The 23,367-nt window shown below is 41.9% G+C and overlaps 2 protein-coding genes across 3 annotated transcripts in view; both read left to right on the top strand.

Annotated features, from left to right (window-relative positions):
• Positions 1–5,207: 5,207 nt before the first annotated feature.
• On the top strand, positions 5,208–8,357 carry cfap53 (cilia and flagella associated protein 53). The gene is made up of 8 exons (XM_029708944.1): positions 5,208–5,460; positions 5,849–6,078; positions 6,185–6,358; positions 6,468–6,771; positions 6,880–7,098; positions 7,230–7,446; positions 7,612–7,714; positions 7,840–8,357. The coding sequence occupies exons 1-8, from the start codon at positions 5,386–5,388 to the stop codon at positions 8,081–8,083; spliced, it is 1,566 nt and encodes a 521-aa protein (XP_029564804.1). The 5' UTR covers positions 5,208–5,385; the 3' UTR covers positions 8,084–8,357.
• Positions 8,358–10,309: 1,952 nt separating this feature from the next.
• myo5b (myosin VB) overlaps positions 10,310–23,367 on the top strand; it is an 82,252-nt gene continuing 69,194 nt past the window's right edge. The window contains exon 1 of one of the 2 annotated variants that reach the window (XM_029708941.1): positions 10,310–10,615. In XM_029708941.1, coding sequence (XP_029564801.1) covers positions 10,538–10,615 — 78 coding nt within the window. In that variant the 5' untranslated portion in view covers positions 10,310–10,537. Of the gene's footprint in view, positions 10,616–11,220; positions 11,663–23,367 lie in introns of those variants that run through there. The other variant, XM_029708942.1, reaches the window with a different exon arrangement.

Below are 23,367 nucleotides of genomic sequence, written 5' to 3'. Positions count from 1 at the left end.
ACCAGGGCCATCTGGGACTGCCTCCTGGAGGAATTCAGGCGTGTGAATGCTACCTTTGTCCTGCATAACTTCATGAGGATGGACACGAGGACCAGGAGGGGATCTGCAGCTCGCCGGCGTGTGCCAGAGGTGAAGTCTGGTGCCCTGCAGGATGTTTCAAGGATGGGGGGGGTCCAACAATGCAGCAAGAGAGGCAATCCGTGTGTGGGAGATCTTCACCTCCTACTTCTTTGAAGAGGGTGCTGTTCCCTGGCAACACCATAGACTACACTATGCACAACCAAAGGCTCTTTTAAGAGCCATCCACATTACAATAAGAGTATTCTTCCATTTACTTATCTATGTCAACTGCAGTTATTCAATTCCCAGTTTCTCTCCCTTTGATTTCTACTTCTCAGGTGATGGTGCTGTTTAGGTAAGGGTGTGATGTCTGTACAAAAACAAAACAGGCTATTTTAAGTCATCCATATTGAAAAAAGTTTAAACAATTAGACACCCTATAACCCACACATACACACATGTATCAATCTGATTGATGGATTGCGTTGTGCAGTAAGCAGGCTCAGGTGAATAACTGTGGCTCCTTCCACCTTTCCTAGCCACTGTGCTTCTACACCTGCATTGCTTGCTGTTTGGGGTTTTAGGTTGGGTTTCTGTACAGCACTTTGAGATATCAGCTGATGTAAGAAGGGCTATATAAATAGATTTGATTTGATTCAAAGAATAGGCAAGAGGGCCAACCATGGAGAATAGTATGGCAATTCAAATCAAATCAAATTTATTTATATAGCCCTTCGTACATCAACTGAAATCACAAAGTGCTGTACAGAAACCCAGCCTAAAACCCCAAACAGCAAGCAATGCATGTGAAAGAAGCACGGTGGCTGGGAAAAACTCCCTAGGAAAAACTCCTGAGAAAGGCCAAAAACCTAGGAAGAAACCTAGAGAGGAACCAGGCTATGAGGGGTGGCCAGTCCTCTTCTGGCTGTGCCGGGTGGATATTATAACAGAACATGGTCAAGATGTTAAAATGTTCGTAAATGACCAGCATGGTCAAATAATAATAATCATAGTAATTGTCGAGGGTGCAACAAGCACGTCCGGTGAACAGGTCAGGGTTCCGTAGCCGCAGGCAGAACAGTTGAAACTGGAGCAGCAGCATGGCCAGGTGGACTGGGGACAGCAAGGAGTCATCATGCCAGGTAGTCCTGAGGCATGGTCCTAGGGCTCAGGTCCTCCGAGAGAAAGAGAGAAAGAGAGAATTAGAGAGAGCATATTTACATTCACACAGGACACCGGATAAGACAAGAGAATACTCCAGATGTAACAGACTGACCCTAGCCCCCCGACACATAAACTACTGCAGCATAAATACTGGAGGCTGAGACAGGAGGGATCAGAAGACACTGAAGACAATTCATTATTTCTATAACTGCGCTATATTGTTTGTCCTCGTGTGTCCGTCCATGTTTTTCAGCATAAAGTACTCTGCAGCCACTTAGTGTGGACACCAGGTAAGGCCACACACAGATTCCTGTTGAACACTCTCTTTAACTACCTTATTTTCTCAATAACAGTCTCTCTCCTTCACTTCATCCCTCTCTCGCCTTCTCCCTAAATCCTCTAGGTTATATCAGCTGTCAGTGAACCCCTCCCGCATCTGAACTGGCTACTTAGAGGGCACAGCATGATCAGAGGTGAGAGGTCACTTGGTCAGGAAGTATTATTAAATAGGTGCTTTACATTGAAATAGAGATGTAGTAGTCCCAGAGTTAATGATCCAAGGTCAGTTTTGCATTTCACCTGATGATTATGATGACTGACAGTGTTAGCATGTTTGAGCTTTGGGTTTTTAAAAAGTTTATTCTATCTCGCCATCTCTATCTCTCGTCTGCAGGTATGTTTTGATGTGAGAGAGGTTGCCAACCCCCAGTCCCATCATCGCCACCTCACCCTCTCTAAAGATAACCTTTGGGCCGACTGGGAGCCCAAGGCTGGTTAGGAGACACTATTATGTAATTGTGATTAACTGAGAGAATATTATGGTAGCACTGTGATTCATTAATCATATGCTGCCTTCCCAGCTCCTATGTTCTTACCTTTTTCCCTTTCTGTCTTTTACACCTCTCACCAACTTTCTTCCTCTGTTTTTATAATGCACAACAGATGTGCATTGAAGTACAGATTGAACTTGTATTTATAATATTACAATTATAATATTTCTAATGCATGTATTTATAACACTTGGACAATTAACTTATTTCAATAAAGGGTTTCACATTCTCTACTGTGTTTATCAGATCAATGCAGATGATGGAAATTAGATATTGAGATGAACCGGTTTGATTATGTACATGATGCATAGGAAGTGTAGTGTACTGTTTTAAAAAATAATATTTCTGTATATATGAATTACAAATCAGCCTTTAACTCGTTAAATCATGTTTCTAGTCTATTGCATAGTTACAATGTGTAACCATTGATGTCCCAGGACCAAGACTGGTAAACACTGAAGTGTATCATTGTAATACATACATGCAGACCCGGCATCATTCAAAGACTGGAATTTTATGCTCCTGGTATTGGATATCACTGAAAGATAATCTCAAAAACATTCATACCTGAACTGTACCTTTTATTTGCTACAGTAGAGTACATGATCAGTGAATATATTAAATGTACAGGCTACAATGTTGGGATCTCATGCATGGTAATAACTACATATATATATGACTTCCTTGGCACAAAGTTATATTATATTCTACTCAATCCATAGGCTTCATTAATGTCATTCAGACTGTTTTGAAGTTGATACTACTGGCTATGATAGCTGAGGTTCATAGCTAGGTTCTAAACTAATATGTATACCAAATGTCTATACACAGATCGGCTACATAGCTAGCTACATATCCATAGGCATATAGGTATTTTTTATTATCCTCCACTGCACAATAAGCAAGAAAATAGTTAGCTAGCTACGAGATTTCATCTATCTGCATTGCATGGCTAATATCAGCAAGGCAAGCTCACAAAATTGTACATTCAATTTGCAGTGAATGCTTTAGCTAGATTCTGTACATCTACTGTTTCACAAGACGACAGCTTGGTTTGCTGGTTGTTTCAGGAGTCCCTAAAACATTTAACAACCAGAATTACAATTGCATACTCATGTCACAACAACCATAAAGCTAGCTGGCCAGCCAGCTTGCTAAATCGCAATTTCCGTAAATTAACCACCCGATATGATTGGTCATCGCGCATCGCCGCTGGTGATTTGCATAAAGTTGGGAAACGCTTATCTTTTTCACCGCCCAAAGGCCCCCCGCTCTCCTTCCATTGAAATTAATGGGAAGCGGTGTTTCACCGCACGGCACATCTATTAGGGGTCTCTCGAGATCAGGGAACGTTCTCCTGCCCACTCCCAAGCTGTGTTAGAATACTCATACTACCCACACTAACCGTACAATTTGTGACGTGAAATGAGTATATAGTATGTTTATTGGTCATAGTAGTTAGTTAGTTAGTTAGTTAGTTAGTTAGTTAGTTAGTTAGTTAGCTACCTAACCATTTACAAGTTCCCCGGATGTCGAACTAAATTCGCCAAAATATGAAGTAAATTTCCGTACTTTAGGGCCCATAATGCAATTCTTCAGAAAATGGGCGTGGAACCACATCGTTTTCAGATTTCAAGAAAATGGCGGAAAATATGCAGCCCAAGTCCAACAGCGGATACAAATTCATTGTTTTAACTAATTATGACAAATGTTAACATGTTGAGCAATGTAATAAAGTAACGCATTTTCCAACCTTACACGTTGTTGGCTGACAATTTGTTAGCTACGCTGTCCTTACGAACCACATAGCATATCATTACAGCAGAATGAACAGGTGTTGTGCCGAAAATCGTTCTTCATTGCTGCGACTTGCTTGCTAGAACTTGAGATTTCTGCTCTTCACTCCGTTGGCAGTTTAGCCTACATTTAACTGATCTTAGTAGCAGAAAGCATTTTTGTCTGCAGTTTTCGGTTTGGTTATTTGTTTCAAGTGATTGTGGCGGTTCTAGCTTGTATGGCGCCCTGGGCGGCTGCCATTGTCGCCCATACCTAAATCTGCAACTGATTTTGTAGTCTATAAATAAATATCTTTGCCAAAATTCGTTATCTCTCCCATGTCTTATTCGACTAGTATTTTTGAAAGTCTAAGGATAATAAATCAGCCATAGTAATGAAATGTTTATTGATTGCTAACATGTTATTCCGTCCTCTATGTTTAATATAACACACATACATTCATTATTTTCGGATGCCTATCCTGGCGTGATGTTTGTTCAATAGAAGGTATTTGACTCCAGCCACAAAATTAAGGAAATTCGAAGGGGGATTCTGTCAGGGCGAGATTTTCGGCATAACACCTGTATGTTACCTACCTAACGTTAGTTGGCTACTTATACATCAACATTGCCAGTATATTAACTATAGGCGATCTAACTAACTACCCAACGTGTATTGACTTAATTATTCCCTTCTTAGCTAAATTGTATTATCGTTGTGCGTTCTCAATGGACGTTGGGTGCTTTCGTAAATTCGCTCTGGCTATTTACTCCGATTGTGTACCAGTCCAGAGCGCAGAATAATGCATTTACTAGCGCTCAACAGCGGTTGAATATGGTCGACAAAAAAGCGTAATTAAATTGTTGCCACCAACGCTCTGGACAACATAAAAACTGCCTAACCAGCTCTGCTAAGGCGAGTAAAATGGTCAGAGTGGTCACTCTCATTTGTGTCTGGAAGTAGCTAGCCAACGTTAGCATGGTGCTTGAATGCCGTTGTATGGTCAGAACGCTCAAATCCTACTCCTCGGCCCGAGCATCCAGTGTGCGCTCCGAGAGCGAAACGCTCTGAATTTACAAACGGACAATGACAACGCTCTGAATTTACGAGCGGACTCTGGCACTCCATGTTGAATTTAAGATCACACCCGAAGTCGTAAAATGTCTAACTAGTAATGTGTTATGCTAACTAGCTAGCAAGAGGTTGCATAGCAACAGCATCAACTTCCGGTAGACCGGCGAATATCTAGTACGCTCAACTGAAAGGATACTGTTCCGTTTACAGTATACTAAATTAACTAATAGTATATAGTATGCAGTATATACTCATTAAGTATGTAGTATACAGTATGTTAGTATGGGTATTCGAACACAGCTCCAGTGATCAACTCCTGCAGCTTGTTTTGTAGTTGTCATGGTAACAGTTTACTAGTTCCGTCAACAAAATCGCCGGAGAGACTCCTTGTCAAGGTCCGTGTGAAACAGTTGGGAAACTTGATGGGATGCAGGACAAATAGAACTATCTGGCTGGGAAGAAGCTTGTTTTGTATCCAAGTATGTTGGCCAGTCAGACTAGAAATAAACCACAATGTCGCGAGTTTACGGGACCAACACCTCATTCAGTGGCTGTGGTAAGTTCAATACAAACTCTGTGGCTAGTTAACGTTAGTATCCTACCTAGTAAGAAACCTACCGCAAGCTAACGTTAGCTAGTTAATACGCATAGCTACATGTTGTACATAGCTAAACAAACGTATTGTTTTGTAAAATTAGAGAGTAAGCATATCTAGCAATTATTTTTTTAATTGTTTTTCCTGACCCCAGTTGACCTAGGTAGGAAAACTGGCCCCTAGTTGTACTGTAGCCAGATAGATTCCCGTGTGACAGTTCTGTACAATGTTTTAGTTAAAGCAAATAACTACAGTAGGTCCTGGAGTTTTCCTTGGCCAGGTCACTTGGTCAGGAGAAACTGCTGCCTGCCATGAACATAATTACTTAACCCTCACCAACATTTTCCAGAGGGCGAGGTTCCCATCATCCAGGCCTCCAGACTACCTCATCCTGGAGAGAAGGAAACAGGAGGAGGCCCGGGACAAGGTGTTGGAGTTCACCAAGTACCAGAACACCTGTGACCTTAAGACGCGCTGGGAGAAGAACTCTGACCGGCGCATTGTGTTGGGAACCATTGAGAGACGGGTCAAAGATGCCATTGGGCAGTATCAGATGACCATCAATGAGAGGAGGGAGAGGTCTGTGACAAATCTTTTGGTTGAGTTCCCATAACAGCTGATCATATTTTTTTAATAGAGGTATTTCAATTGCTCCATGTCTGTCTATCACCCCTGTCTCCCTTAGACTGCATGATATGTTGGAGGCAGAGGAGAATGAACTGCTGAGAGAAATGGAGACCAAGAAGGAGACAGTGCTTGAGAGACAAGCCAAGATGCGAGAGAGAGCCAAGTTACTGCGAGAGAGGAGGGAGAGTGAAAGGCTAAGTGTGGTTGAAGACAAGCTTGAACAGCTATTCAGGTAGAGAGAACACCTAAAGGGAGTTTCTACAAGACAATGTTGCAGCTTTCTTTTCTATGTGTGTGTTCAAACCTCTATACAAATAGATTTTTAAATGGACCAATTTCAGAGAGCAGAGTGAGGAGCTCCGGGCTGAACAGACTCGACGCAGGCAGGACGAAATTTGCACAGAGCGGGCTGCGCAGCTATGTACACGGCAGGTGACGCAGCGGCAGAAAGAGGAGGAGGAGCAGCTCTTTGCTCAGCTGTGGGAGAGCGACCGGCGAGCCAAGGAGGAGCGGGAGGGTCAGCATGCGCAGAAGCAACGCCAGAGTAACTTGCAGCAGCTGGCCTACCTGCGTGTTCAGATGGAGGCTGCCGAGCAGCAGAGAGAACAGGCCAAGCAGCTCAAAGAGGAAGAGGCCCTGCTACTGGTAGACTAATTCAGCCTGTAACTGAGATGTTTCTCTCTGTGTCTGTGTGGGTTTCTGCTTTGTGATCACTAATTGAGCCCTCTCTGTTTTTCTCTGTGTGTGTCCCAGAGGGAGCAGAGAGAGATGCTGCATCTGGAGGAGCAGAGAGAGCGCCGTCAGAAGCTCCAGGGTCAGGAGAGCCGGCGCAGGCTGCTCGACCACTCTCTGAGGCTGAAGATGAAGCGTCAGGCCAGGGAGCAGCAGGACGAGCTGGCCCTGGACATGAGCATGCTCGAGCATCTGCTGACGGGGGAGAGAGATGAGAAACAGGGCAAGGTCACGAGGAAGGTGGGAAAGTAGAGTTGTATTAGCATGTTAAATTACCACATTGTCACTCTATTTGGCACACAAAGAAATCTTATGAAACTAAAAGAGGCAGAGGATAAGTGACTGAGTGTGTGTGTGTATGTGTTTCACAGCTTGAGCTGCGAGAGGAGCAGAATAGGTACCAGCAGTACCTGGCCGATCAGCTTGAGGAGCAGAAGAGACAGGAGGTGGAGACAGAGCAGCTGATCGAGGCAGAGCTAAAGCAGACCTGGGCCCGGAGGGCAGAGCAGTGTCACAAAGAGAAACAAGCCAGGGATAGGCTGATGAAGGATGTGATGGACACACGCCGCCTGCAGATCCAGGAGAAATGTAAGAAAGTGGAAGAGAGGGAAGCAGATCTGTCATTTGGGCAGGTCCTCTGTGACAGTGCAGTTGATTTACAGTATACAATGACTTGTTTATATCACAAGTCATCTTTTAAATGGGATGTGGTCTCATGGTGTGTGTGCTTGTGTATTTGTGCTTCTTCTTTAGTGGATTTGAACAAGCAGAAACAGGCTCAGCTGACTGAGGAGAGAGACGAGCTAAACAAAACCATACAGGAGAACAAACTGCTGGATGAGAGAGAGAAAACTCGGTCTGCATAGTGTGATCAAAGATTCTGACATACGTCCTCTCACAGAAATACACAATAATTGTACCCTTTTTCACACACAGCAGAAGTCTTCACAAGTAATACATATCTGTGCTTTCCTCTCCCAGTCTGAGACAGGGCTGTCAGGAGTTCCAGGCAGACCTGCTGGCCCAGATGATGTACCAGCAGCAGTTGCAGGATGAGGGGAGATCTCAGACAGAGCAGGAGCACCAGCAAGGCCTGGTCTACCAGGAGCAGTACAACAGGAAGATGCAGGAGATCCTCTCCAGGCCTACCTCACACACCAGGGCTGTCCACCCCTTCAGGAGAACCTCTTCCACTAACCCACAGGGACAGTTTAGCTTGGAGTAACCTAGCATGTGAAGTAAAGCAAATGCATTTATGGCCTGGCTCGGCAGGGAACACATACTTTTGTAATTCAGACAACGTACACAAAAGCTCATCTCTAAAAATCATACACCCACACGCCTAACCCTGTCTTACCTCACAAACATACATCTCCGGCAAATGCTTTATGTGTAATCCTCTTAAGATAAATCAGAAATTAGCTGTCCCAAGTTTCTCCGAAAATGGCTAATGGATATTAAATACAAATAAAATAAGTTTAATCATATTTTTGAGTTCAGAAAATGTTTCCATTTTGCTCCTTGGCAGAGTGCTATATTGCATACATTGATGGAGGATTTCACCAGGAACAAAGCTGTTCATATTTTGTTCAGTAGGTAGCGCTGAAAATGTATTTTTTCAGTTCAATTTCAGGAACTCTTTTTGAGCACATTGTTGGTATATTAAATGTACCTAATTTAAGGACAAGTCGATTTTCAATTGAATAATATTACTGTGGAGGCGGAGGCCTGCCTGCATACACATGAAGAAAGCAGTGTCTTTCTGGATTTCATTGCACTGTAATGTAATCTCACGTGATGGCAAACATAACGTTGTTGGGTAATACAGGGATAAAGTCTGAAATACATTATGTGTCATGAGCATAAGTTGCTTTCTCTGGATATAGTTACAGCAAGTGAAGGCAGAGAAAGATACAAGAAAAACTCTCTTGTTGAGTGTGAAAGTGTGTGTGTGTGTGTGTGTGTGTGTGACATTTAAGATAATGCATCATGTGCTATATAAATCTACCAAGCAAAAATTAGATGTGCCTGTATTTAGCATGTTTAATAAGGCATGATTTAGTGGTGCCAAAAATAAGAATTGGGCTAAAAGCTTATTGTATCACCCAACTCGACTAACTGGATTTTAGTGCCATACTGCCATTAAGTCTATTATGCTTAGACTCATCACATGCCACATACCTGTAGGTAGTTGGGCAGGTGATAGGAATTCAGTGGTTAGTCTGACTGAGTTACCAGAACAGGTTGTTAGTGGCATGTCAAAGCATTGAGTCCTATTATCTCAGTGTCATTTCCCAAAGCAATTAATGGTGTTAGCTCCAATGTTAGGACCACCTGCTGTGGATTGAGGCATACACAACTCTCCAAACGGATTGCTGTGGAAAATGTTACACAAGCACTAACTGAGTAATGTCTATCCTCTTTGTAACCGACTGTTTTAGGCCCATTTCATAATAACACAAACTCTTTTCCTTACAAACCCTTTTACTTATCAGTGCTAGTTATCAATACTACTGTAGTTCAATGTGACCTTCAGTAGAATGTATACAGTACAAATTGTAGAATGTTGAAAAATAATTGTGTATTCTTGTACAAGGCATGGATTGGCATTTGGAAACCAAATGAGCAAATAGCACATTACTGGTCATTTTCCTTGATACCTGTTCCATCTGTGATCTCTGTTCTCTTTATTTTTTATTAGATTTTTTTATTTCACCTTTATTTAACCAGGTAGGCTAGTTGAGAACAAGTTCTCATTTGCAACTGCGACCTGGCCAAGATAAAGCATAGCAATTCGACACATACAACAACACAGAGTTACACATGGAATAAACAAAACATACAGTCAATAATATAGAAGAAAACAAAAAGTCTATGTACAGTGAGTGCAAATGAGGTAAGATAAGGGAGTTAAGGCAATAAATAGGCCATGGTGGCGAAGTAATTACAATATAGCAATTAAACACTGGAATGGTAGATGTGCAGAAGATGAATGTGCAAGTAGAGATACTGGGGTGCAAAGAAGCAAGATAAATAAATAAATACAGTATGGAGATGTGGTAGATAGATGGGCTGTTTACAGATAGGCTATGTACAGGTGCAGTGATCTGTGAGCTGCTCTGACAGCTGGTGCTTAAAGCGAGTGAGGGAGATATGAGTCTCCAGCTTCAGGGATTTTTGCAGTTCGTTCCAGTCATTGGCAGCAGAGAACTGGAAGGAAAGGCGACCAAAGGAGGAATTGGCTTTTGGGGGTGACCAGTGAGATATACCTGCTGGAGCGGTGCTACGAGTGGGTGCTGCTATGGTGACCAGTGAGCTGAGATTAGGCGGGGCTTTCATTTAAATTGTTTCATTTTAATGATTGTAATGGGTGGAATGTATTTTGACTGTGCCTGCATACTTTTCAGATTCCATGGTAGTAGTAGCCTGGTAGTTGAAGTCAATCAACACCCCATACCTGCAGGAGGAGTGGTTTGGGAGTGTAGTCATGGCATGATATTGGAATGGATTCTTTTTCTTCTTTCAAGCCTGCCTTCTGCTAAGGCGAAGGCTTAAATAGCCTACTGACAATAATGTATTGAGAACAGTATGATCTGGAACATGGAATAATCACAGCTACCGCTGAATAGATTAGCAGAATCTTCTACTACATACAGTATCTAAGGACTATAACGCCATAATGAAAAGGCAAGTGAAGGAACATAACACCAGAATGAAGAAACAAGAGGGGAAGATTGACTATGAACTTTACTGCAAGGTAACATACTACTGCTGTAGACCTACAGTGCATGTTGTATTTTGTGATATTGTTGATCATAGTGGGACGAAATGTGGAACAGGATGTATAAATTATGCTGTGTTTTATAAAGTCTAATTTCCCCAAATATTGTAACCTTGCAGCTGTCATGGACATAAAACTTCAAATTTAAGCATGACATTTTTATAGGCTTCAGGTACCAGCCTAGTTCCTGTCACAGATTGTACTACTACAATCAAAGATAACACTCTGACGTGTTAATGCTTGCCTTGAACTAAGATACTAGGTCCACTGAGTTCAGGAAATCATAGTAATTGATTATCCATACCTTTGCTATTCAGAATGATTTTGTGGGGTGGAGCAAAAAATTGCGTTAATTTCATTAAGATTCCCAAAATGTGTCAAGATAAATCATATAATAGCCATACATATAGGCCTATATTAGAAGTTTTCAACTTAACATTATGACCTAAACTCATAATTGGATCAACCCCTCCACAGTCCACCATGGTATTCCCACTGTTAATGTTCGTTCTAATTTAGTGTGGAATAAATTGTAGTGCGCTGATGAACCAGATGGGGTCTCTTGCGGTACAGCCTGAGCCATTACCAGTCAACATGACTGAATCCATGGATACGACGGGGAGGATCTAAAGGGAAGCTATTGATAAACTATTTATAGTTTATGTATTTGCACTTATAACCTACGGGGGCTGGCTACCCATATCCAGTCGTCATTCGTTTGCGTTTTTCATTATTGAGTAATATAAGGGGGATCAAGCAAAACTGAGTTGTTACGAAACTCATCCACGTGAAGACACCTGCCGTTCGTGACCAGGAAAGGGGTCGGAAGTGGCTAACATATTTAACTCAACTCTGGACGACGACACTCGGGAATATGACGACGAATTAAACTTCTAATTAGATGAAAGAACTTTACGGGATTATCAACAATCATGAGATATTGTCATTTATAAAACGCTGCAGTTACTTTTCAGTTTTCGTTGATAGTGTTGGACCATGTCCGTAAACGAGTTATATTCAAAGGTGAGTGATTTGTACAGTCATTGATTTTTTTTTTTATATACACTTCTTTCTCCTGTCCAGGTCCATTTCTTGTCGCAGAATTATTGTGCCAACCTCTTGGGCCACCACATCTATAGAGGGTGTAATTGTAGAATTCGCCATTGTAGCCAGTTTCCTGCTTGGATGTCATGTATTTGAATGCAGGTGTAGTGACAAGTGTTCAGGAAGAACTCGAGCGCCAGCCATCCCAGTTCTGCTTGCTCGGATGTCATTGCAGCTTGTTTGACAGGTGCACAAGTTTAGTTTCGGTCTGGTATCGGTGTTCGGTTGTAGTTTACTGTTGTCTTCTAGCCTTGTGGGCTACTGCTGGACCTAGCTGTGTCCATAATAGTAAAATCATACATTTTCAATACAGACTAGTCTTAAGATAAAATAACGTATTATTTTATTAAAGGAAAGTGAGTCAATGCATTCATAATCTGATTGTACAGTATCTCCCAGGCGACAGTGAGTTTTGAACATGGGATAGATAATTGCAAACAAATTATACTGAAGCTGCTTTGAGAAGAGGGTCAAAAGAGGTGTTTTTAATCATGGATTGATTGAGTATTCTATTTCTGGTGGGAACATGCTTTATGCAGTAACACAGGCTTGTTCCCAATCCTCAAAAAGGGCTTTAGTTTTTGATATACCCCTACCCGAGGTATAACAAAGCACAACCATGTTTTTCCATATCTCGATGGTCTCTCATATATGAAATGGATGGTTGTATAAAAATATTTTACTGGAGAAGTGTTTTAAGTTGATAGATGTTGTGACACACCTCCTTAACTCAAACAGTGCAGAATAATGCTTGGCTGATGGATTTTGGGGCTGGGCCACATAAACTCAACCCAAAATGTGGAATACAAGTAGTCAATTGAATGCCCTACATATCCTAATGATGTTTGTTTGGGTATCTTAAAGCGTTTTGGAAATATAGACATGTAAACACAGAGATAAAATAGGTGTAAATATCAACTATTTGTGTGTGTGTGAGTGTGAACTTCACTTTTTGGTAGCTGTTCAATAGAAACATTTCCAAGTCAAATTTGCTCTCGTTCAGTGCTGTCTGGTCCTGCCTGAAGAAAAACATACAGCAACGCATGATTTTGATGTTGTGGCTATTGTAATTTGCTCTTAGGAAAACACCCCCAAAACTCAAAGTGCAGAATAATGCCTGACAGGAGGGGCATGGGCCACACACTCATGTAACCCAAAATGGCGAGCTCTGATATTGCTGAAATGTTGTAATACAAGTGGTCAGTTGTCTACCCTACATACACAAACAAACCACATTAGCATATCTTATTTCCTTTTGGAAATATAGACCTAGCATGAAAATATAACATTCATCATAATAATTAATAGTTTAACTTCACTTGGTCCTGCTTGACAGAAATGCATAGTTACATTTTTTATTGTAATGTTGTGGCTACTGTAATCAGCTCTAAGGCAAGTGGGCTCAGACACTAAAAACCGTCATGTATTCTTCCAGCCAAAGGCTCCTCTGTTTAGCCCCTACTCTTGCAATTACATTAGAGGCCCCCCCCTAGATTTGATTCCAAATCCAATATGGCATCCAAAATCCAATATGGCTGCCACATTACAGTTAAATGGTGGTTTAATGACCAGTATTTGTACTCATTTTAAATGAGAAATGGCTGATTTGTGTACTGTACTTATGATCTGTACTCAAGACAATTTGTGTACTTCAACTACACTGCTCAAAAAAATAAAGGGAACACTTAAACAACACAATGTAACTCAAAGTCAATCACACTTCTGTGAAATCAAACTGTCCACTTAGGAAGCAACACTGATTGACAATAAATGTCACATGCTGTTGTGCAAATGGAATAGACAACAGGTGGAAATTATAGGTAATTAGCAAGACACCCCCAATAAAGGAGTGGTTCTGCAGGTGGGGACCACAGACCACTTCTCAGTTCCTATGCTTCCTGGCTGATGTTTTGGTCACTTTTGAATGCTGGCGGTGCTTTCACTCTAGTGGTAGCATGAGACGGAGTCTACAACCAACACAAGTGGCTCAGGTAGTGCAGCTCATCCAGGATGGCACATCAATGCGAGCTGTGGCAAGAAGGTTTGCTGTGTCTGTCAGCGTAGTATCCAGAGCATGGAGGCGCTACCAGGAGACAGGCCAGTACATCAGGAGACGTGGAGGAGGCCGTAGGAGGGCAACAACCCAGCAGCAGGACCGCTACCTCCGCCTTTGTGCAAGGAGGAGCAGGAGAAGCACTGCCAGAGCCCTGCAAAATGACCTCCAGCAGGCCACAAATGTGCATGTGTCTGCTCAAACGGTCAGAAACAGACTCCATGAGGGTGGTATGAGGGCCCGACGTCCACAGGTGGGGGTTGTGCTTACAGCCCAACACCGTGCAGGACGTTTGGCATTTGCCAGAGAACACCAAGATTGGCAAATTCGCCACTGGCGCCCTGTGCTCTTCACAGATGAAAGCAGGTTCACACTGAGCACGTGACAGACGTGACAGTCTGGAGACGCCGTGGAGAACGTTCTGCTGCCTGCAACATCCTCCAGCATGACCGGTTTGGCGATGGGTCAGTCATGGTGTGGGGTGGCATTTCTTTGGGGGACCGCACAGCCCTCCATGTGCTCGCCAGAGGTAGCCTGACTGCCATTAGGTACCGAGATGAGATCCTCAGACCCCTTGTGAGACCATATGCTGGTGCGGTTGGCCCTGGGTTCCTCCTAATGCAAGACAATGCTAGACCTCATGTGGCTGGAGTGTGTCAGCAGTTCCTGCAAGAGGAAGGCATTGATGCTATGGACTGGCCCGCCCGTTCCCCAGACCTGAATCCAATTGAGCACATCTGGGACATCATGTCTCACTCCATCCACCAATGCCACGTTGCACCACAGACTGTCCAGGAGTTGGCGGATGCTTTAGTCCAGGTCTGGGAGGAGATCCCTCAGGAGACCATCAGGAGCATGCTCAGGCATTGTAGGGAGGTCATACAGGCACGTGGAGGCCACACACACTACTGAGCCTCATTTTGACTTGTTTTAAGGACATTACATCAAAGTTGGATCAGCCTGTAGTGTGGTTTTCCACTTTAATTTTGAGTCTTACTCCAAATCCAGACCTCCATGGGTTGATAAATTGGATTTCCATTGATTATTTTTGTGTGATTTTGTTGTCAGCACATTCAACTATGTAAAGAAAAAAGTATTTAATAAGATTATTTCTTCATTCAGATCTAGGATGTGTTGTTTAAGTGTTCCCTTTATTTTTTTGAGCAGTATATGTTAGGAATTCAATATGCCCACCATATACACTCAAACACCTTGTCTGGATATATATAAAAAGGCAGCAGACTGCTTGGCATGGCAACACCAAGTATTTATTCCAAGTCACAAGCCTCTGAGGGATCAATGAGGCAACTGGGAGGCTCCAACAACAGGAAAGATAATCTAACCCTGGACTCTGACACCGTCTCCCGAGCTCTACAACTTACCTCCACTGTGGTATAACTTACACCTCCAGGATTGGGCTCTTAAGTCACCTCCTTATCATTTAGAAGTGAGCTTTGATTCATTGCTAATCTAATATGTCTGCCTGACTCTAACGTGACCTTTTGCCGGCTCACTGCATTTCTGATGTTTATTGGGATGTTCTGTTGCACTCTTATCCTGTTTGGGTTGAGCTGGCACATTGCTTCTTCCAGACTTTCATGTCCACCATCTTGGCTATCTGCCTTGGAGTTGCCGTATATCTTGACCTGGTGACAGTTATGGTGTATGGGGAGGATGAAACCACACATAAACAAGCTCATAAGGCAGGTGTTCACTACAATGAACCAATCACAACCTGACACTCATTGACAAGAAATGCCATAAACTTATTGGGCCTTCACATGCCATCCTGGATCTCCCAGAACTGTCCTTGATAAGCCCAATCCACCATCAGTCCTTCCCTCAGGTAGTTACTAGAGACAGAGACACCATGGAACTGGACTGCCACATGTCAGGAGGCCATTCAACAGCAAAAATGCCATATGGAAATTGCTGGCGTGCATTGTCCTCATATGTACCTACTGTATTTGGCTACCAACCATGGCTGGCCAAGTCATGTGATACCTGAACTGGACTCACTTGTGAAGAATGACCTTTTATGCTGAGGTGACTCATGCTTTGGTCTGGGAAATCCTAACATCCCTATAAGGACATGTGTCATTTATGGCAAATGAGGAACCTTAGGCTGGTAAAACCTGCTGTATGTGATCGTTTATGGTGGCTGGGGATTGACTATGAGAGTGGTCTTTGTGCGTCATGCTTAGTGTGCTCCACCTCCTCTGCAACCCTTTTACTGTCCATCAAGTCCCAGGGATCGTCTTCAAATGTATATGTGTGTGGAGCTGTGCTATGTCCCTCACCAACGCTTCTTAGTCATAGTCTATGTGGCGCAGCGATCTAAGGCACGGCATCTCAGTGCAAGAGGCGTCACTACAGTACCTGGTTCGAATCAGTAGTTGAAATTGCCATCTATTGTATCTGTGTGTTTACAGGTCTTCATTTACAAGATGCTTTAACATATGCTAATGTTGTTTGTTTTGGTATGTAGGACAGATAATTGTCTCCTATTCCAAATTCTAGCATTATCAGAGTTTGCAGTATTGGGTTACATGAGCTTATGTGTGTGTGTGTGTGTGTGTGTGTGTCCCCTCCAGCCAGGCATTATTCTGCACTGTTTGACTTAAAGGGATGTCACAACATCTATCAATTTAACCACTTTTGAAATAAAATATTTGTATACAACCATCCTTTTCATATATAGGAGACCTTTAGAGATATGGAAAAAGGTGGTTGTTTTGTTATACCTTGGGTAGGGTTATGTGAGACATTTTGGGGGGCCTTGCCACTAGCCTATTTTCCAATACTGTGGGCCCACAGTTGAATGAACATGCAACAATAACTTGAGCTGACACAATTACACACATTACAGACAAATGATGGGTTACTGGCCTACTCTCTGACATAGATTGTTGTGTAAAATTAATACTTTGAATTTATACTTTGTATTTTGTTCCAATTGTTATCAAATATTCTAGTTTCTTGTGGTGTAGGCCTATGTGTTGATTAACCTTGAAGATTTGTGTACACCACTGGAATGACTCAGTTCAGGAAGAAACCCAGCCCAATGAGAGACACTAACTGCCTTCAGCGCCTAGTGACGATAGTGTCTTCTGGCCGGGGGAGTTTTTTAAGAGCCCTGACGCTCGCTCTAAACATTAACACTCATCGCTTGCGGCACAGTTTTGGAAACATAAGGAACATGTCTTTCATATCAGCGAGAATAATTTTTTAAAAAAACAATGTGTTCAATTACTTCATACCTTTTTTTTATAGGGTTAGGGTTCCCACACGGCCATTTTTCCATGTTACAGTGCTTGTTTATGGAAAACAGACGTAAGACAGAGTAGACTACCTGTGCTAATTAGCTATCTGCGTCTCTGAACACCTGTGTGCAAACGGAAGACAGACGCCACAAACGTGTTTTCACTGATTAATACTGTCGGCTGCAACTGTGTTAAAACAGTGTACAGTTAGTGTGTTTAGCATTTGTGAAATTATTTTGATGTGATATGAAGGTAGAGAGATTTATGTTTCTAGAACTGTACCGATATCGATTCACGTTTTAAATGGAGTATTTGGCTGTTTTGGCTGACAGAGCCAATTCACCTTTAAACAGAACATTTAAGGTCCTTGGACTATAAGAAGTATCGTTAGGCTACTTTAGTCCATAATTGGGCTAGAAGAAACCTAGCCAAACTATTGAGAAAGAGATGTCTTTTGAAGTGTAGAGTCATACATTGCAGGTGTTATTGGATAGAGAACAGAATCAGGTTACACACATTATTTGTCACTAATCCTCCACGACTCCAAATCTAGTTTCACATTCCTCTGTAGAAATGACAAAAATGGCTGCATTGTTGTTTACTTTAGAACTCTTGGATTTAGTTTCGGTGTTCCCTTTACTCAGCTTTTGACTTGTTGAGTGAATGGCTGTTACAGTTCTCTGTCCAAACATATTGTTCTATTTATTTACTAGTTACTTCCCTCTCTCTCATTTGTTTACTCAGAGACAGACCAGTCAAACTTTGTCCTGTGAATAATTAACTTAGTCTGACAGATGTCAAACCTTTTCTTAATGTTTTCCTTTGTGTATAGTTATAGAAATAGGACGGTGACATTGTAAAACACTAAAGACACACCCGTAGGCATTGTCATCTGAGTATTTCTCCTCTCTAGTCATTCCTGCTCGGTGCTTTCATCCATGACCTTTTACCTTGCATTGTGTGACATCTCTATGAAATATCCTACTCTGTCTGTGAAATATATTGTATAAGAAGATTCCTCATGTCATAATTCTGTCTCGCTGGGCCAGTTCAAAGTCCTGATTAGGAATCCATTTAGCTTTTAGATTTAGTTTTGATACTGGATTGCAGTACAGTAACAGTCCTCAAATTGCACTCCTCAGTTAATAAGCTGTTATCTTCCTGGTCCATCCCACTCACACTCTCTGCAGCCCCCCCCCCCCCCCCAACATGAAGCCCAGTAATCCAGAATAAAGACTAATCCAACGATTCCATCTGTTTTGTGATCAACGGCTGTACCAGCTGGCACACAGATTCTTTTTAGCTACCTATGTTGTGGTCAAAACACAGACGACACATGCTGAATCTATCTACATCTACCTTGCATTATGTACACAACCTGTAGATGTTGTGATGTCATTGCAGACCTATAGTGATTAGGCCTAGCCTCTGATTGGGTGTTTGGTCTGCTGGTGGAATGTTGTTTCTTTGTGTTTAGTCAAACTGTAGGCCTTCTAGAGTGGGATTATTTGGAGTTGCCACTAGCCCCCTACAGTTTGGGCTAGGGGGTGCCTTGGAGTGAATTTAGCCTAAACCTCCCCTCTGTTCATAGTTTTCAGTGGATTCCCAAATCCACGACAAATGCCAACAGTTGAAGTCGGAAGTTTACATACACCGTAGCCAAATACATTTGAACTCAGTTTTTCACAATTCCTGTCTTAGGTCAGTTAGGATCACCACTTTATTTTAAGAATGTGAAATGTCAGAATAATAGTAGAGAGAATGATTTACTTCAGCTTTTATTTCTTTCATCACATTCCCAGTGGGTCAGAAGTTTACATACACTCAATTAGTATTTGGTAGCATTGCCTTTAAATTGTTTAACTTGGGTCAAACGTTTCGGGTAGCCTTCCACAAGCTTCCCACAATAAGTTGGGTGAATTTTGGCCCATTTCTCCTGACAGAGCTGGTGTAACTGAGTCAGGTTTGTAGGCCTCCTTGCTCGCACACGCTTTTTCAGTTATGCCCACAAATTTTCTATAGGATTGAGGTCTTGGCTGATTTCTTTTGATTTTCCCATGATGTCAAGCAAAGAGGCACTGAGTTTGAAGGTAGGCCTTGAAATACATCCACAGGTACACCTCCAATTGACTCAAATGATGTCAATTAGCCTATCAGAAGCTTTTAAAGCCATGACATCATTTTCTGGAATTTTCCAAGCTGTTTAAGGCACAGTCAACTTAGTGTATGTAAACTTCTGACACACTGGAATTGTGATACAGTGAAATAATCTGTCTGTAAACAATTGTTGGAAAGATGACTTGTGTCATGCACAAAGTAGATGTCCTAACCGACTTACCAAAACTATAGTTTGTTAACAATACATTTGTGGAGTGGTTGAATAACGAGTTTTAATGACTCCAACCTAAGTGTATGTAAACTTCCGACTTCAACTGTATGTGTTAATGTGGGCCTCAGAGGAATGTTACGCTGTCTCTGCCTTTTCTTTAACTTGAGGCAATGATAGCGAGAGGACAATTCAGTTATTTCTAATATGCTTGTATCCCAGCCTATTGGTAGGCCTATGTTTTTCCCATTTATCATTGCAATATTTGAATTGTTTGAACTCTCACCTCCCACTTAATGTAGCAGTATTGACAAGTGCTTGTTGCTAAATGGCAGCAGTCAGCTAATGTTAAACATCTCCATTGCAAGATGTCAAAAGGTATTAGATGAAGCTGTATTTCTACTCCATACATTGTCTATTAGACATGCCAGTGCAGTACTTTCCTTTCATAAACAGTTAATAGGGTGCTGTCAGTGAGCCAGTTTCAGCACCAACATAAGTTATCTCGCAGGATATTCTAAAAGTTTCATTGTTTCGGTCCTACTGTATGTAAGAGGGTCCGTGTTTTCGGTCCTACTGTATCGTAGCTGAAGGGAAGTTAACTGTAAAAATGTAAGGCACAAAACAGAGGAAGAAAATTGTACCATGAAGCAGGAAGTTGCTGTGATTCTCAGGAGTACAGCACATAGAGAAGCTTGTAAACAACAACCTTGGTTCTTAAGGGAATTGAGCTTAACGCCAGGTGTGTGTCTGTGTGTTTGGTATGTGTGTTTCTCTCCCTGGGGATATATTGTCCCTCATAGGGCTTGTAACTGTAACATTACTCAGAAGTTTCACGGTAGAGTCGCTTGCCAGCCCACAAATGTTTGTCAGGGAGATACTAGTTGCATATAGCTTCATTGTCCTATGTAGGCTATTCTAAAAGGGCCCAATTCTGACTTGAGATACTGTAAGTAGACTTAACATTGTTTTAAGTCCATGTCAAGTCCGCTCAGGTTTGAATAGGGCCCAAGGTGATTGGCATTTAGTTTTGTGGTCGAATGCTACTGAAAAGGGTGACATGTTTTTAACACCACATCTTTTGCATCATCAAGCATATCTCTTGATAATTCTCTGAAGCTAGTCTGTTGCTTAGGAAAATGTGTCGTCATGTCCTTTGTACAACAAAGCACTCCAGGAAAACCTTTATTCCACCTGCCTGCCTCATGATCATGCTAGCTGACATTCTCAGCATTTTCCCCCCTACACCTAAACGTTTCTCCTTGCTTCTGTCTTTAGAGCAGGTGTAATTAGCGCTCTCTTTTTCCGATAAACAGACAGGTCAAAGTTCCTGGAGGAAGGGATTATGGACGCGACTTCCTATTGGCAACACCCAGAGGCAGCAGGTTTCACCTGACACATTAATAATATTCCTTGTGCTGACACGCACATCCTTGCCGGGCGGGGCAATGGCAGCACTGGAGCGGAAGGATAGAACACCTGTACAGTAGCTAGCTCCATTCTCAGAGTTTGCATCTTACCTGTGTGTATTGACTTCAGCAGTTTATAAAGGGGCTTTTACTGAAACCCGAGAGTAGTCTCTTCAGGTTAACCTCCTTTTCTCTCCTCACGACTCCTCACCTATTTATCCTGTAGATAAGAAGAGGATAACCTTTCACCAACTGTTAAGACCCATTAATAGTTCACAAAAAGGACAATGGAGATTGAAGAGAAAATATTCTTTGCCTAAAAATTTGAGCCGACAGCCCAAAGGTTAGCCTAGCTGTAATTTGATTTCATTTTTTTAATCATTGCGATTATGTTTGTAATAATATGGCCCACCAAACTTTCCAATGTTCTAGTCAGTGGTATAGTGGAATGTAAACGCCCCACAATGACAGAGCAAAAACATTTTTTTTAAATTAATTATGAAAAATAAAAATATGTTTTAAACTTGATTGAAGTCCACCTGGGGTAAATTCAATTGATTGGACATGATTTGGAAAGGCACACACCTGTCTATATAAGGTCCCAAAGTTGACAGTGCATGTCAGAGCAAAAACCAAGCTATGACGGCAAAATAATTGTCCGTAGAGCTCAGAGACAGGATTGTGTCGAGGCACAGATCTGGGGAAGGGTACCAAAACATTTCTGCAGCATTGAAGGTCCCCAAGAACACAGTGGCCTCCATCATTCATAAATGGAAGAAGTTTGGAACCATCAAGACTCTTTCAAGGGCTGGCCGCCCGGCCAAACTGAGCAATCTGGGGAGAAGGGCCTTGGTCAGGGATGTGACCAAGACCCCGATGGTCACTATGACAGAGTTCGTCTGTGGAGATGGGAGAACCTTCCAGAAGGACAACCATCTCTGCAGCACTCCACCAATCAGGTCTTTTATGGTAGAGTGGCCAGACGGAAGCCACTCCTTAGTAAAAAGCACATCATAGCCCGCTTGTTTTGCCAAAATGCACCTAAAGGACTCTGACTATGAGAAACAAGATTCTCTGGTCTGATGAAACCAAGATTGAACTCTGGCCTGAAAACCAATTGTCACATCTGGAGGAAACCTGCCCCCAACCCAACGGTGAAACGTGGTGGCAGCATCATGCTGTGGGGATGTTTTTTAGCGGCAGGGACTGGGAGACTAGTAAGGATCGAGGGAAAGATTAACAGAGCAAAGTACAGAGAGATCGTTGATGAACATCTGCTTCAGAGCGCTCAGGACCTCAGACTGGGGCAAAGGTTCACCTTCCACCAGGACAACCACCCTAAGCATACAGCCAAGACAATGCAGGAGTGGCTTCGGGACAAGTCTTTGAATATCCTTGAGTGGCCCATCCAGAGCCTGGACTTGAACCTGATTGAACATCTCTGAAGATATCTGAATACAGTTGTGCAGCGATGCTCCCCATCCAACCTGACAGAGCTTGAGAGGATCTGCAGAGAAGAATTGGAGAAACTCTCCAAATACAGGTGTGCCAAGCTTGTAGTGTCATACACAAGAAGACTCGAGGCTGTAATCTCTGCCAGGGTTCTTCAGCAAAGTACTAAGTAAAGGGTCTGAATACTTGTGTAAATGTTATATTTGTTTTTTTTTGTTTAATAAAATTGATAACATTTCTAAACCTATTTTTGATTTGTCATTGCACTTTTACTTTCTTCTCCAACACTTTGTTTTTGCATTATTTAAACCAAATTGAACATGTTTCATTATTTATTTGAGGCTAAATTGATTTTTATTGATGTATTAAGTTAAAATAAGTGTTCATTCAGTATTGTTGTAATTGTCAATATTTTTTTTATTATAAATCGGCCAATTTAATCGGCAGCGGCTTTTTTTGGTCCTCCAATAATCGGTATCGGCGTTGAAAAATCATAATCGGTCGACCTCTAATACAAATACGGAGTATGTCCACATCACTATCAGACCATTTTATTGATAAACTACAGTCATGTAAAAGTTGTAGATGTAAGTGATCCAGTACGTTATAATAATTTGGTTGTAATCCAGAGAGGTTAGAACAGGATCTAGATATAAAGTATCTAGATCCTCTGAGGCTGTGGAGGGATCCAAATTGTGGATTTAAAAGAACATGAATCATCAGCATACAATAACACCTTCCGTTTTTAAGCCCTGGATTTTAGCCCTTTAATATTTTTGTTGGATCTGATTTCAATAGCTAGCAGTTCGATGACCATAATAAATGGATATGCCGATAGTGGACAACCTTAAATACTCATCTTGACAGTTTAATACTTTCTGAGAAGTAGCCATTATTTACTATTTTATGCCTAGGCTTACTATAAATAACTTTAACCCATTTTATAAGAGATTCCCCTGAAATTTAAGTATTCCAAGCATTTATATATAAATTTGTCGTACTTTATCAAAAGCCTTTTCAAAGTCAGCTATGAATACCCAGCCTGGTTTCACAGATTTTTCATAGTGTTCCATTGTTTCCATTATATTATCTCCAATGTTGCTCCTTGCTGAAACAAGCAA

This window comes from Salmo trutta, chromosome 23, assembly GCF_901001165.1.
Source record: "Salmo trutta chromosome 23, fSalTru1.1, whole genome shotgun sequence".
Taxonomy (NCBI): Eukaryota; Metazoa; Chordata; class Actinopteri; order Salmoniformes; family Salmonidae; genus Salmo; species Salmo trutta.
This window is presented reverse-complemented; position numbering and strand designations above follow the sequence as displayed.